Source organism: Mesoplodon densirostris, chromosome 4, assembly GCF_025265405.1.
Source record: "Mesoplodon densirostris isolate mMesDen1 chromosome 4, mMesDen1 primary haplotype, whole genome shotgun sequence".
In the NCBI taxonomy this organism is placed as follows: domain Eukaryota; kingdom Metazoa; phylum Chordata; class Mammalia; order Artiodactyla; family Ziphiidae; genus Mesoplodon; species Mesoplodon densirostris.
The window spans coordinates 61568624-61584409 of NC_082664.1; the positions used below are offsets into that span (position 1 = coordinate 61568624).

At 37.0% G+C, this 15786-nt stretch overlaps 1 protein-coding gene and 1 pseudogene across 1 annotated transcript in view; one reads left to right on the top strand and one right to left on the bottom strand.

Annotated features, from left to right (window-relative positions):
* The window catches only part of FBXO33 (F-box protein 33), a 31815-nt gene extending 20855 nt beyond the window's left edge, over window positions 1-10960 (top strand). The window contains exons 2-4 of the mRNA XM_060098145.1: window positions 4848-4958; window positions 5522-6207; window positions 8910-10960. Coding sequence (XP_059954128.1) covers window positions 4848-4958; window positions 5522-6207; window positions 8910-9181 — 1069 coding nt within the window. The 3' untranslated portion in view covers window positions 9182-10960. The remainder of the gene's footprint in view (window positions 1-4847; window positions 4959-5521; window positions 6208-8909) is intronic.
* Window positions 7612-7895, bottom strand: LOC132489230 (large ribosomal subunit protein bL33m-like; annotated as a pseudogene).
* Window positions 10961-15786: the final 4826 nt, after the last annotated feature.

The following is a 15786-nucleotide window of genomic DNA, read 5'->3' on the forward strand; positions in this document are numbered from 1 at the left end:
TTTGTTTTTATTTCCATTATTCTAGGAGATGGATCCAAAAAATATTGCTGCAATTTATGTCAAAAATATTGCTGCAATTTATGTCATATTCTGCCTATGTTCTCCTCTAAGAGTTTTATAGTATCCGGTCTTACATGTAGGTCTTTAATCCATTTTGAGTTTATTTTTGTATACGGTATTAGAGAATGATCTAATTTCATTCTTTTACATGTAGCTGTCCATTTTTCCAAGCACCACTTACTGAAAAGACTGTCTTTTCTCCAGTATATTCTTGCCTCCTTTGTCATCAATTAGGTGACCAAGGGGTGTGGGTTTATCTCTGGACTGTCTGTCATGTTCCATTGACCTATATTTCTGTTTTTGTGCCAGCACCATACTGTTTTGTTTACTGTAGCTTTGTAGTATAGTCTGAAGTCAGGGAGCCTGATTCCTCCAGCCGTGTTCTTCCTCAAGGTTGCTTTGGCTATTCAGGGTCTTTTGTGTTTCCATACAAATTTTAAAATTTTTTGTTCTAGTTCTGTGAAAAATGTCATGAGTAGTTTTACACGGATTGCATTGAATCCATAGATTGCCTTGGGTAATATGATCATTTTAATGATGTTAATTCTTCCAATCCAAGGACACAGTATATCTTTCCATCTGTTTGTGTCATCTTCAGTTTCTTTCAACAGCTCCTTATAGTTTTCGGAGTACAGGCCTTTTGACTTCTTAGGTAGGTTTATTCCTAAGTTTTTTTTTTTTTTCATGTGATGGTAAATGGGATTGTTTCCTTAATTTCTCTTTCTGCTATTTCATTGTTAGTATATAGAAATGTATCAGATTTCTGTATATTAATTTTGTATTGTACAACTTTACTGAATTCATTAATTCTTAGAAAGGTACAATCTCCCAGCTGAACCAGGAAGAAATAGAAAATATGAACAGACCAATTACCGGTATTGAAACTGACTCAGTAATTTAAAGACCCTCAACAAGCAAAAGTCCAGGACCAGATGGCCTCACAAGTGAATTCTACCAAACATTTAGAGAAGAGTTAACACCTATCCTCTGAAACTATTACAAAAAATTGCAGAGGAAGGAACTCTTCCAAACTCATTCTATGAGGCCATCATCACCATAATACCAAAATCAGACAAAGGTATCACACAAGAAAAGAGAACTACAGGCCAATATCACTGATGAACATAGATGCAAAAATCCTCAACAAAACACTAGCAAAATAATTCCAGCAATACATTAAAAGTATCATACACCATGATCAAGTGGGATTTGTCCCAGGGATGCAAGGATTTTTCAATATCCACAAATCAGTCGGTGTCATACACCACATTAACAAATTGAAGAATAAAAACCATATGATCGTCTCAATAGATGCAGGAAAAGGTTTTGATAAAATTCAACATTCATTTATGGAAAAAAAAAAAAACTCTCCAGAAAGTGGGCATAGAGGGAACATACCTCAACACAATAAAGGCCATATATGACAGAGGCACAGCTAGCAGCTTGGAAACCCTTTCCAGGCCATTATCTGATTTCATTTTATTCAATCCTTCAGTGATCACAGTCCCATATTGTATATTGTCCAGTGTGTGAAAACAGTTGTCTCACATATTTTGTCCACTTTTCTTGTTGTTTACAGTGGGAAGGCAGTTCTTGTAGCTGTTTAATCCTTTGTGGAAGAAAAGCTTCTCACACATGTGTTTTAATACCACAAAGGACAGTGTTATGGTTATACAGTGATAATTAATGGAAACTGGGTTGGAAGGAGAAAAATACTAAGATTGTGTGACTTGTTTAGGACTCTCTGAATATTATTAGAAATCGAATGCGATATCTTTATTTTCTACATTATATAAAAACTTGTTCTCCAAAAATAAATATTCTTTTAGATACAAGGTCTTAAATTTTCCTTTCTAGAAGGGGTTATCAACATCTGCTCTGAGAAGCAAATCAACCTCTTTATAATTCATGGATGTGGTGGCAACTTCAGAATAAAGAAAGGGTAAAAGGGAAAATACTTTAAAAGCAGTCATAATTATATATATAGCAAATACCAATACTGATTTTGCTATTGTTGGCCACATAGTACGCTTCACTATCTGGTATGAAAGTCCTTCATCCTTCCTTATCTTGCTAATCAAGAGCCACATCCATTCTCCTCTACCTTTGCCTCTTATCTGGAGGCTTTTATGTATTCTCTAGTCCCTTCTGTTACTCCTTTTCACAGCATATTTTTTTTAAATATTTGTATCCACTATCTCTATTTCTAAACATCCAATCTGATCTCTTCTCATCACACTGTACAAAACAACTTCCATTCTGATCACCATGTTGCTAAGCCAAAGGGACATGTCTAGTCCTCATCTTATGAGACCTCATGATTCTGCTGTTGATCACTTTATTCTCTGTAAAACACTTATCCCTTGGTTTCTGTGACTTCCATATTTCTGGCTTTTCTCCCAACTTCTGACCTCTTCTTTTGAGCCTCATCCTTCTCTAATTATTGGAATTCCTCATAACTTAAATTTTTGCCTGCTTTTCTTCTCATTTATGCTCTTTTCCTAAGCCCCATTCCCCCCATCCATGACTTCAATTATCATCCAGATAACTGCTCAGCTCTAGAACTGGAATAGCCTACTTGACATCTTAACTTGACTATCTTAAAGGCACTCAAGCTCAACATGTGCAAAATAGAGCTCATAATCTAACTATTCTACCACCTCACCTCCACCCCGTAATCCCCCCAAAACCCTAATTAATTTCTGATTCATTTCTATGAATCCTTGTCTGAATGAAAAGCTCTACCAGCTATACAGTTCCACAACCTCAAAAATTTAGTAGGAGTTATTCTTGACTTCTCTCTCTCTCACCCCTTTATAGCTAATCCAGGACCTTTTCCTGTCCATTTTAGTAACTAAATATAGTTTTGAGACTGTCCTTTTTCCTTCACCTCTACCACTAAAAATCCAGTTCAAGATACCATTTTTTTATCTCCATTACTAAAATACTCTCTTAACCAGTCTCCCCACTTAGACTCTGCCTCCTGCCAGGCAATACCAATGCTACAGCAATATTTTCCAGACACAAATTTAATCATTATTATTTCCTGCTTAAAATTATTTGGGGGCATCTCATTATTTTGAAGGCAAAAACCAGAAATTTTTATTTAGCATATAACTCAGTCTACCTCTACAACCTCATTTCACTTTATGTTCATGCTCTCTGTATTCTAGATTCCTTTTCTTGAGTGCCTCAAGCTCACTTTGTTCCTTTCAGCTTCAGGGACTCTGCATATGCTTTTCCTTTTCCCTACAACAGCGTCTCCTCATGCTCCTTCTCCTGGTTAGCTCCCACATTTCCTTCAGGTCCCGTTTTTCATCAGTTTATTTAGGGAAGCCTTTTCTGACTTACACAGTGTCAGATACCCCCATTAAGATATGACACCATGTACTTGTCCTTCACAGCGCTTGATCCCTGTCATGTCTCTGATGGAGCACACAGTGCCTGGTATTTAGTAGGCCCTCAGAGAAAACTTGGTTGAATGAATAAATGAATTAATGATTATTCTTCAAGCTAAGTTTTAGAATCATCAGGTTTTTTAGTGAAACTAAGGCTATTAATTTGGGGAAATGTGACATACTATCAAGAGGTGTTATCTTTCGTTTACTTAAATCTTCTTTTGTCACTCCTGTGATTACACATTTCTTATTAAAATTATCCCAAACTTCTGTGTTACAGATGTAATCTCTAGTGGTTATGTTAAAAAGGAAACAGCAGACCCAAAATGGAGTCACTTATACTAAACCCTGTGTCACCAAACTAAGACTTAATACCTAGCGCAATTGCAGTTTCAGTCTACCCCAGGAATGTAATCAGTCAACCTGGTCAGCATTAGTAATCTGCCCTATAGGCTCTTCAGTTCCCTTTAGGAGGGTGACCATTGCCTGCAACTGTGCATTATTTGCTAATAATTTACTTTTTCTGCCCCTTTTCCACCTTTAAAAGCCTTTCCTTTTCTACAGCTCTGCAGAGCTCCTTTCTATTTGCTACACAGGATGCTGCCCGATTCATGAATCTTTTAATAACCAATTTGATCTTTAAATTTACTCAGTTGAATTTTTGTTGTTTAACCATTAATTAGTAGCATTTAGGAATTTTTAATCTTTATCCTGTAATCAACTTTCTCCTACTTTATTTAGAATTTTACTGTTAGAAAAATACGTTGTGTAGCTAAAAGTTACTAAAATTGAAAGATTTTTATTTTTATTTTTTTGATAAGCTATACATTTGGTCATAAAACTGGGGAAGTTTCTCTCGATTTTAGTTAAAGAATATTTCTTACTGAGACGATATCTCCGGGGTAGTGCCCCACCCTTGAGCATTCAACACACTAAGTTAACTGATTTGGGGAAATTTTATATTACAGTTAACATATATATAAAACTTAGAGCTTAAATAGTTCTTTCATGTATCATTTTGTTATTTATTCGTCCCTAAACCTTTAAGGTAGCTAGTATTATTACTGATAAAGAATTGAATCCCAGAGACTCTAAGAAGACTTTTCCCTGGTCACTAAAACATTGAGTTTCTGAACTAATTGTTATGCCTCATTCTTTAAAGCTTATGCTGTTTCTCTTGTATCACATTGCTTTTCATTGTATGTTAAAAGCAATCTGAAAGTACTTAATTGGATTCTAAATTATAAGATAGAAACATCTCTAGAATATTGGATTCTAAGTTATAAGATAGAAACATCTCTAGAATATCCCTTCTGCATATTTTTATTTTTAACATTTATATTTTATGTTAATTATTTAGAAAATTACTTTAAATTACTTTTCTTGTAGGAACCTCCAGAAGTTTAGCCTTTTTGGAGACATAAGCGTTCTACAGCAGCAAGGAAGTTTGTCAAATACATACCTCAGCAAGGTGGACCCTGATGGCAAAAAAATTAAACAGTAAGTTATATAGTTAGTGGAAAGGGACTCATATTAATAACAATTTCAGGTTTTTTTCTGAAAAATTAGAAGATACAATGAGAAGAGTAATGATACTTGCTTCTGAAAAGAACATCTACCCTGGAAGTGTCTTAACTATGAAATCCAGTGATCAATACATGCCATTCCATGTCATAAATCTTTCAGACACATCAAAGAATTTACTGGGAATTATTGCTATTTAAGACTGTTATTACTCTACTTGTCTTTGCTATAACATAAATTGTAAATCATCAGTCTTTTCTGCCATACTGGTGTAAAATGCTCCTTTACTTGAAGAACATATTTCTATATGTTTAATATATCTATTTGTTTAATACTTCTTATTCATTATATTTTTATGTGAATTTTAATGATAATATTACTTGTGGGTTGAACAGAAATTAACTAATGAGAGGAAATGGATCTCAACATTGTATGCCATTTAATTCCCTATTTTCAAAAACCAGTGTTAAAAAAAAAATCAGTGTTAAAGATTAGAGCTAAGTCTTAACAGGATCGTGTGGCATGTGTTTTCCTTACAGAATTCAGCAGCTGTTTGAAGAAATACTTAGTAATAGTAGGCAACTGAAGTGGCTGTCTTGTGGGTTTATGCTGGAAATAGTAACCCCAACATCACTGTCATCTCTCTCAAACTCTATTGCCAACACCATGGAGCACCTGAGTTTACTGGACAACAATATTCCTGGTAACAGCACCCTTATCACCGCAGTAGAACTGGAGCAATTCGTGAATCTACGCTCACTTGCCCTGGATTTCTGTGACTTTACAGCTGAGATGGCAAGAGTCTTAACCGATAACAACCATGTGCCTTTGCAGCGACTTTCTCTCCTGGTCCACAATGTTTCCGTGATGCACAAGTCTCTGGACAACATGCCAAATGATGAGCACTGGAAAGCCTTGTCAAGAAAGAGCACCAACCTCCGGGTCTATATAATGGCTTTTGATATCAAGAGTGAAGATATGTTAAAGATTCTGAAACCCAGTATACCACTAGAGAGGATTCATTTTGACAGCTACATCACTTGTGTTTCAGGAGCTATTGTTGATCTTATATCTAGGCAGTATGACAAGTTCCTCACTCATTTTATATTAATGAATGATGTGATTGACACGTCTGGTTTTCCAGATCTTAGTGACAACCGAAATGAAGATCCGTTGGTTTTATTAGCATGGAGGTGCACAAAGCTCTCTCTTCTGGCAATTCATGGTAGGTGATTTTTATTCATTATAATTTGATATTGATATTACACCTAAAACATTTTATACCAGTAAAAAGATAGCACTGGCATTATACTGTCAAGAACTCTTATAAACAAGTTGATATACAGATTTTTATACTTTTTAATGTGTATAAGATATACCACTTTTACAAGTGGAAAGTCATATTTTACCCTAAGTGTAGTGTTTTGTTCCAGCTCTCATGTTACTTTTTTCTTTTACCATGTGATTGATGGTATTTACAAAAATGGAATTTGAAATTATCTAAGAAAATATACATACATATCCACCTGCAGTAGATATATTTCTTTCTCTAATTATAAGAGTTCTTAAAAATATAACACGGAATGGGCCTCCCTGGTGGCGCAGTGGTTGAGAGTCCGCCTGCCGATGCAGGGGATACGGGTTCGTGCCCCGGTCTGGGAGGATCCCATATGCCGCGGAGCGGCTGGGCCCGTGAGCCATGGCCGCTGGGCCTGCGCATCCGGAGCCTGTGCTCCGCAACGGGAGAGGCCACAACAGTGAGAGGCCCACATAACGCAAAAAGGAAAAAATATATATATATATAACACGGAAGAAGAAAGTATGATTTCTTTCATGCTCACTGCCTTATCTTCTAGATTCTAGGTATCAACATGTTAATTTGTACAGTATTTTTTAAATGATGGTTCTCTTGGCTGGGATATGTTCTTTTCTTACTGGCAGGCCTGTCATCTTACTGTGAACTGTTTTCATTTGGAGAGCATTCCTCTTCTTACAAGTTAGAAGAACATATTACTTCCTTTCTGTAACTTACGACATTTACAGAATACAAAATAGGAAGTCTCTGTGAACATCTTAAACATACTTTATTATCTCTGTTTCATTATTTTTGAATTAATCTTTTAGCTGCATTTGAGCGGGAAAAATCTTGCTTTTCAAGTTTTGCTTTATAATTTGGCCAGTCATCAGAGGTAATAGCAAAGAATAGATCAGTATTGAAGGTAATAAATAAATTAGGATTTTTTTTATAGGATGAAGAAATGGCAGGTTATTTAAAATTAATTTAAGCCAGTCTTTTTAAACTTTTTTTTTTTTTTTTTGGCTGCGCCACGAGGCTTGCGGGATCTTAGTTCCCCAACCAGGGATTGAACCCAGACTCTGGCAGTGAAAGTGCCAAGTCCTAACCACTGCACCACCAGAGAATTCCCTAAAGCTTTTTTCTTTTTTTCTTACAGGCTATTTTAATAGTTTTATTAAGGGCTATAAAAATATCCAGAAAGATAAATAAATGTGATGCAATGATATATGTCCTAATATGAAGAACTTTCTTTTTCTTTCACTGCATTGTTTTCCTTCACAATGGCCTTCAAATCACAGGAGGCAGTGATTCCATGCCATTTCCTGTTTATACGCTGCAGAATTTCTGAATCAGTATCCCGCCCTCAGTCTTCTCATTTATAAATCAAATTCATTTTCAATCCATTGTTTAGAGGGAGCGTATTTTTTTCTGTTCCACAAAGAGGACTTTTTTTTTCACTACTGGATCATAATTCAAGAGAGTCAGTTTCTCCCACAGTCAGCTTCTCTTAGTGTTGAAGGAAAAACCTGTTCCAGCTTGGCTCAACATTTTCACCAGAATTGTTTTTGACTTGGTCTTGGCAAAGGTGACCACGGATAGGAACATGGCGACAGCAGCCTCAGTAACAGGTCCAAATTCCTAAAGCTTTTTTCTTTTATTAAGAAGTAAAATGTTAGCTACAGCTAAAGCTCCTCCATCTATTCAACTTTATTCCTTTCCAGAGGTAACCACTATTCTAAAGTTAGTACCTATCATTCCCATAACTGTTTTATACTTTACATATTTGCTACTGACAATTAACAATTTATCTTTAAAGTATCACTTTATAACTTTGGGCTGTGAAGCACCATAGAAGATGACTTTTACTAATGAAAAATACCAGTTTACTATGTATTCTTTTGTTTTTTAAATTTTTATTTATTTATTTATTTTTGGCTGCATTGGGTCTTCGTTGCTGTGCGTGGGCTTTCTCTAGTTGTAGCGAGCAGGTGCTACTCTTCGTTGCGGTGCACGGTCTTCTCATTGCAGTGGCTTCTCTTGTTGCTGAGCACGGGCTCTAGGCACGCGGGCTCAGTAGCTGTGCCTCGTGGGCTCAGTAGTTGTGGCTTGCAGGCTCTAGAGCACAGGCTCAGTAGTTGTGGTGCACGGGCTTAGTTGCTCTGTGGCATTTGGGATCCTCCTGGACCAGGGCTTCAACCCATGTCCCCTGCCTTGGCAGGCGGATTCTCAACCACTACGCCACCAGGGAAGTCCCCTATGTATTGTTAATAGATACACACATATGAAATAAAACTTTGTTTTTTGCTACGATCCTGATGTCAAAAGCTATAAAATGATACTTTAAACTTTAAATGTCTTCAGTTTTACTCACTGAAATGATATCAGAATATGATTACAGCATCTATTTGTTCACCAGTCACAGTAATATTCTTGGAGACAGTATCAAGCTTCTAGTCTTCTTTTCCCTGAGCTAAGCAATCATACTTCCTTTCAAATTTCAGCATATTTTTAAAGGCAAAGGACCCCCAAAGTGCTAAGTGAGATACAAATTTGTGGAAAAGACTAACTTATAAAACAGACAAAATAAAATGCATGGAAATGACAGTGCTTCTCTTTTGCTTATTTTTAAGGTTACACAGTGTGGGCACACAACCTCATTGCCATTGCTCGTCTTCGTGGCTCTGATCTAAAAGTACTTGAAGTCACTGAAGAAAGCATTGATTTTGACCAAGGTGAACTGGCCGACCAGGATGTGGATCCAGTACATAACCTTATTGAGCAGGTATCCCTGGGCCTAGGTCAACCTTGGCACGCGATCATGGACATCGAATCACTCAGTGTCTTCACTGAACCAAATCGTCATTTTTACAGAGAGATGCAAAGCTTCAGCGAAGACATTTAGCTTTTTTTAAATGTACAATTCCTGTGGTTACATATGCAAGTAGGGTCCTATTATGTTTTTTTTTCCAGTAGTGTGAATTAATCCCTTTGTGCTGTGTTTAATCAGTATTAGCTTTATAGAAATATATATGTATATTCTACTTCTTGATCAAAGAACGTAGTCAGGTATTGGTTTAGAAGTTCAAAGTGACGATGTATAGGGCTTTCACGGTTAATGGACTTGTTACCAAACCTTAAGAATATACAACCGAAGGTTGTCTGAGGTTGCTGGCTAACTTTATTTTTTCACTGAGTTACTCTGCCTTTTGATGTTTTTATTCTTTGTGTGTCAGAGCTCAGGAGCCAAAATATTTTTATACATATATAGATATATATCCATAGCCTGGTGGATTTGTATGCAATGCACTGCATTCATTCATTGTGTGATAGCATTTCATTAATATTTCTTTGAAATGGAAGGAGGGAGGATAATACAATCCTAAATGAGTTATCTTTAACAGAAAAGCCAAGACTTTAACTTTCATTACATATATAATAGTTGATATCACCAATTACCATTCTCAATTTTGTATAGTACTAGGTTAGAACATTGCTTAATCCTTTTTAAAATGAATTTACATCAACACAAATACTCAAATTATTGGTTTTTAAACTATGTCTGACATAATTTAATTCATCAATTATATCATACATTCAAGTTAGCTTTTTAGCCAAGATTTCAAATAGTGGAGGAAGAAAGAAACAATATTCCAGGGTAAAACCTCCAAAATGAATATCAAAACACAGAGTTTTGTAAACACACATGCTTGCAAACAAACATTAGTCGTGAAATCCCTAGCAACAAGTCACTGGATTTTTCTCTGTCAGCGCGCGTGTCAGCTGCCAAAGAATAGATTTAACTGAAGAAGTGCCCACATGCTGGCAGGGGCTGGCCCACTGTGGCCAGCCAGATACTGCTAGATTGTAATATTTAAGGTCGAATTTCGACCTGTGGTACACAGCTGTGCTGTGGCTCAGTCAGCAACCTCAGAACTCTGAAAAACAAAAACAAAAAAAAAAACAAAAAAAAAAGAAAAAAAAACCATGCACCTGTTTCACTGTGAATAGTGAATGTAAAGGAAAGAAAGGAAAAACTGAAAGCTTGTTCTATCACAGGTATGAGCTGCTATGATACATGAAGAACATTCCATGAAGTATGTTTTAAAACCTTGTTATATCTGAGAGGCTTTAAAAGCCGACTTAACTGTTTCAGGGCAACCGCGGTACAGACGTGGTCTCTGTGAGACTTCCACCTGACCCCAGTTTTAAGTGGTACGAATGTTGTGCATTTAATGTTAAAGGACAGTCTGCAATAATAAAGTAAGTAGCCAACGTGGGTGCCCAGCAGTGCTGAGACCTGGCTGCTCTAGTGTAAGCTTTGGAAACACAATTTATGCAACAAATGTCCAGATATGATTCTATTTATGGAAAAAGTTTATATGTATTTTACAAATGGTTTTACCATCTTATATTAAAATGACCTTTTGACAGGTGTGCACTGTTTTGTCTCCAGTGAGCACATACCATGCGGATTTTATATGTACATCAGTAGTGTGAATCCACTGGCACAGTGTGTGTAAATGCCAGATGTGGTGAGATTTTATCTTATAAATGTGATCAGATAAAATAACTCCTGACAGAAACTGTAAGGAAACCAGCTGAATGTTTGACCTGATGACTGATGTTGTTGTATGGTTTATGTTAAATGTATATTCTTTTAATCAATGAATAAAGCATTAAAAAGTGATCACTGTAACATTTTATTGTTCATGAAGCATGAAAACCTTTAGTGTTAAATAAACTGCAGTAATCCGTATAATGTGTATAATCATATTAGCTCCTATTGTATTCTGATGCAGCAAAGCTTAAATTTGAGAATATATCATAAAACCTGTAGGCAGAATAATTTGGAGGGTTTTAAATTTTTTTAACTCACTATGGCAAAACATAAGCTTAGGGCTTCCCTGGTGGCGCAGTGGTTGAGTGTTCACCTGCGGATGCAGGGGACGCGGGTTCGTGCCCCAGTCCAGGAGTAACCCCCATGCCTCGGAGCACCTGGGCCAGTGAGCCATGGCCTCTGAGCCTGCGCGTCCGGAGCCTGTGCTCCGCAAGGGGAAGAGGCCACAGCAGTGAGAGGCCCGCATACCGCAAAAAAAAAAAGCTTAAAAGCAAACAACAGACTGTTTAGCACAAAATCCAAGTGTATTATACATTTAGAGTACATTATTGATATTGTAAAACTTAATTTATAGACTTATAGGAACTTCTTATTTTTAAAAATTCCTCTACTGGATGAAAAAAGTACTTCAGTATGCCAGTACTAAATAGTTCTTAAACCCTTATACTGCTTTAGTTTGGCTTTGTCATTTCCATTCTTGGTTGCTGAGGCAAACTACTGTGGTTGATGAGAAAGAAAATGGCTGCTTTTCTTTCTTCCTTCTCTTCTTCCCTAATCGTCCCAGACACTGCCTCTTCTAAGCACTGCCTCATCATGGAATAATCTGGTGTTCACAAAGAACTGTCATTATACCTATTGCTCCCTTATTTCATGGACATATCTAACCCCTTTGGATGAATCAACATGTCTTTGTATTTAAGGACTTCCCTGGTGGCTCAGTGGTTAAGAATCCGCTTGCCAATGCAGGGACACAGGTTCGAGCCCTGGTCTGGGAAGATCCCACATGCCGCGGAGCAGCTAAGCCCTTGCACCACAACTACTGAGCCTGTGCTCTACAGTCCGCGAGCCACAACTACTGAGTCCACGTGCCATAACTACTGAAGCCCACGCGCTTAGAGCCTGTGCTCCGCAACAAGAGAAGCCACCGCAATGAGAAGCCCACGCACAGCCACAAAGAGTAGCCCCTGCTCGCCGCAACTAGAGAAAACCCGCACGCAGCAACAAAGACCCAACGCAGCCAAAAATAAATTAATTAAAAAAGAACATGTCTGTGTATTTAAAATACCAAAACAGTACCCAAAATATATGAAAAAAGAAAGTCTATTAATATATATATATATATATGTAGTATACAAGTGAAGTTGCATATAGTAAAGCACTAAACTGGGAGTGTCAACCTGTGTTTTCTCCACTAAGCTCTGACTCTAATGTTACATGAGCACAGACTCTTCCTTGAGCCTCACTTTCCTCATCTGTGAAATGAAGGATTCACCTTGGTTACCTAAAACTGATTCTTTATTGAAAGTTTCAGCTGTTAGTCTGACAGCTTATAGACATGTACAAGGTCATCTTTGAACAAATGTATTACATATTTTCAAAATACAGCTTACTATATGAAATTTATATATCTAAAATTACCTTCCCATTTCCTCCACCACCCTGGGAATAAAGAAGTTAGGGAGTTGGTAGGGTGGGGCTTGGGAAAGACAGTGTGCTTATGATTGAACACACAGATTCAGCAACTAACATGCTTGAGGCTTATACAATAGCATGAATCAAACTGGAGTGTTATGAAGCCAGTAGTATTAAATGGTGCTAATGGAGTAATATACAGCAGGTGTGAATAATACCCAAGAGTCACACCACATTGTCTATATTAATGATTCCTAAGCTTTTTCATGTCCTGACACAGAAAATATGCAGCATACTCGTTTAAACTAGACGGAATTGAAGCAAAAAACAAAAAAAAAAAACCCATTGTTTTCTTTATTATAGAATTGATGAGAAAAATAAAATGCAGAGGCTTGGAGGAAATAATTGCTGAATCTATATAAAACTTTCAAATAAAATCTTGTCAAATGTTTTAACTTATAACCTATTAAAAATTTTAACATTCCTACCAAGAGAAACACCCCACAAATGAGTGATAATTTTTAAACCTTTCTGTCCACAACATTCAAAAATTTATGCAGCTGAAATTATACTTATGAAATCTAACAGCTTTAAATGTAATGGTAAGTGTAATGTTGAGATTTCTTATGTAATGTAAATTAATTTCAAATTCAAGTGATTATTTTCACTACAAGTATTTCAAAATAATGATGAAGCTCTAATTTGTACATACATAACCCTGCTGCTAGTTTAGCCACCGTTGAGAACACACATCAGCCACCAACATGCAGAAGTATCTGATTTATATGCAAGCAATTCAAGGCCTGCAGGGAGCCCTGCTCCCCTCTTCAGCTCGCGACCCCCTCACACCCACCAGCTCCATCTGGAGCTTCACACCTGGGCTTCCTACCTGCTCTTCAAACATTTGCAGCATACTTCTCTCACAGCTTCATAGACCCCCGTTGTCCACGATGGACAGTGGAACACTCTGCATCTGGCAAGGGAGAAGTGAGTGCCTGGGTACAAGTACACATCACTCTGGTACACTTACGATTACATTGCCATAGTAATTCCATACTTACTACCATTCATCTATTTTAAAGATGCCCTAAGCTCCTGATCATCTATTTTAAAGATGCAATAAGTTCCTGATCATTTGGAAATTTTATTTCATTTTCCTCCTTAAACCCATATATTGTATCAATTATTAATTTACTGCCTCAGCTCTGAAGTCACCCTTCAATATATTCCCTCCAATAATGGAACTCCTTTAAGTAACACACCTTTAAAGTCAGCACAATGTTAAGTTTTTTCAGTAAGGGCCACGGGGGATATGGTAGAAGGCAGAGGTTCTCCTGTAGTTCCCAGGGCAGGCCAAGTTAGGCCAGGGTAGGCAGCCTGGATATAAGACTTGCGGTGGAGCCTCCCCCAGCCATGGGGGAGGCTCAGCCTGACCTTCTTTCACACAGAAACTAGAGCTGCTTTACAGCTGATATGCTTTGAAGGCCTCCTGCCTGCACTGGACTCCCATTCCCTTCCCTGAACAGCCTGCATGTCATGTGTGGCCCACCCACTGGCTCTGAAGACCTCCCCATCCCTGGCATCCACACTCCCACTGCACACCCAGTGCCAATGGTTGCTGTTCACCTGCTCCCCACCTGTACCCTGGACAGTGCCTATTGCTTGCTCAGCAACTCCAGACCAGCTCAGGCCTTGTGGAACCAGCGATCTTCTCTGCTATCCTGGGAGCTGAAACACACCTTCACCAAAGAGGGCCGAACCCCTTCCAAGTTTGTCCTACCATGAGTGACCTCCCTCAGCTCTAGGGGGCTATATACAGTTTCCTCACATTTTGTAATTATTCTTATCACAGTCAATAATTCTTTATATTAAACTTTCCAAGTTTGAACTACTGTGTGCTTTGTCTCCTGATTTGACCCAGACTGCTACATATATCCTTTCCAACTATCCCACAACTTTTTATGCAAATGTAATGCTTTTTGTTAGCCTTTCATTGATTACTTATATATTTTCTGCAAAAAAACCTCACAGAATTTTAAATGTGTGATTATTTTCTTAAAAGCCATGTTAAATTTTTCTCCTAGATTTTATACATATTAAATATAATTGATCAAAAATATAAATATTATAAATTTAAATTAGTATAAAGAATAAACTTATTAGAACTGCATTTCTTAATGAAGTGGATAAGGCTGGGTCTTTTTTTTTTTACCCAAATAGTTCATATTCCATGGATGATATTACTTGTTCCTGACATGAGTCAGGTCCATCATTCATTCTATTCCTATTTTCATTTTTATAAAAAGTGCTAAAAATCTTTTTCACATAAAGTAGATGAGAAGAGAAAGTTTTGTTATAGCAATGTCACCCATTCTTCGAACTTCTGAGCTTTCAGGACCAAAAACAGCACTGGTCTATTAACAAAAATTATTTTAGATAAGTCAGCTGGTTGAAAGCAATCACTAGAGTTATTCACTTTCTCAGCACTGACACCAATATTTCATATTGTCTCTTGAGCTCCAGAGGTTTACACACCTTAGTATGATTCATCATCATAAGACTAGGACCAGCTTAAAGGTGTGTGCTCATTTTATACATGGGAGAAGGGTAACTGCAAAATGAAGAGTAGGAAAGGAGAATCTGCACCTTGTTCACAAGTTCTTCCTTAGGCAGAACAACTCTGAAGAAGAATAAGAATATACATGTAAGGTGAAATTCTGTGAATTTTCCTAGAAGCATACCTGTATACTGCTTGGAAATTCTTTGCATACTCTGAGGGGGTGTACCCCAGTTTGAAAACTACAGCTCTAGAAAACTACTGCTTCTGTGACAAATAAATATTAAAAGGCTTATTTCCACATTATTTATAATGAAAAGTCAGCAGCAACCTAATGACCATTAATAACAGAATAAAGTTATTGTGGTAAAGCCACACAGTGGAATACCACACAGTGGTCAGAATGAACTAACTTGACCTACATTTCTTAACTTTGATGGATCTCAAAAAAATGTTGAGTAAAAAAACCTGACTTCTAAAGGATATATATATGTATGTGTGTGTGTGTGTGTGTGTGTGTATAATGAGGCTATTGATGTACATTTTTAAAAGGCAAGAAAAATAAACCTACATACTATACATAAACTCATTTAACTGGAAAAACAAAAAATATTCACATCGTTTTCACAAGAGTACTTACCTCTGCAGCATGAGGACAACTTATCTGTAATATTTTTTCTTGAAAAAAATTAAGGCAAAT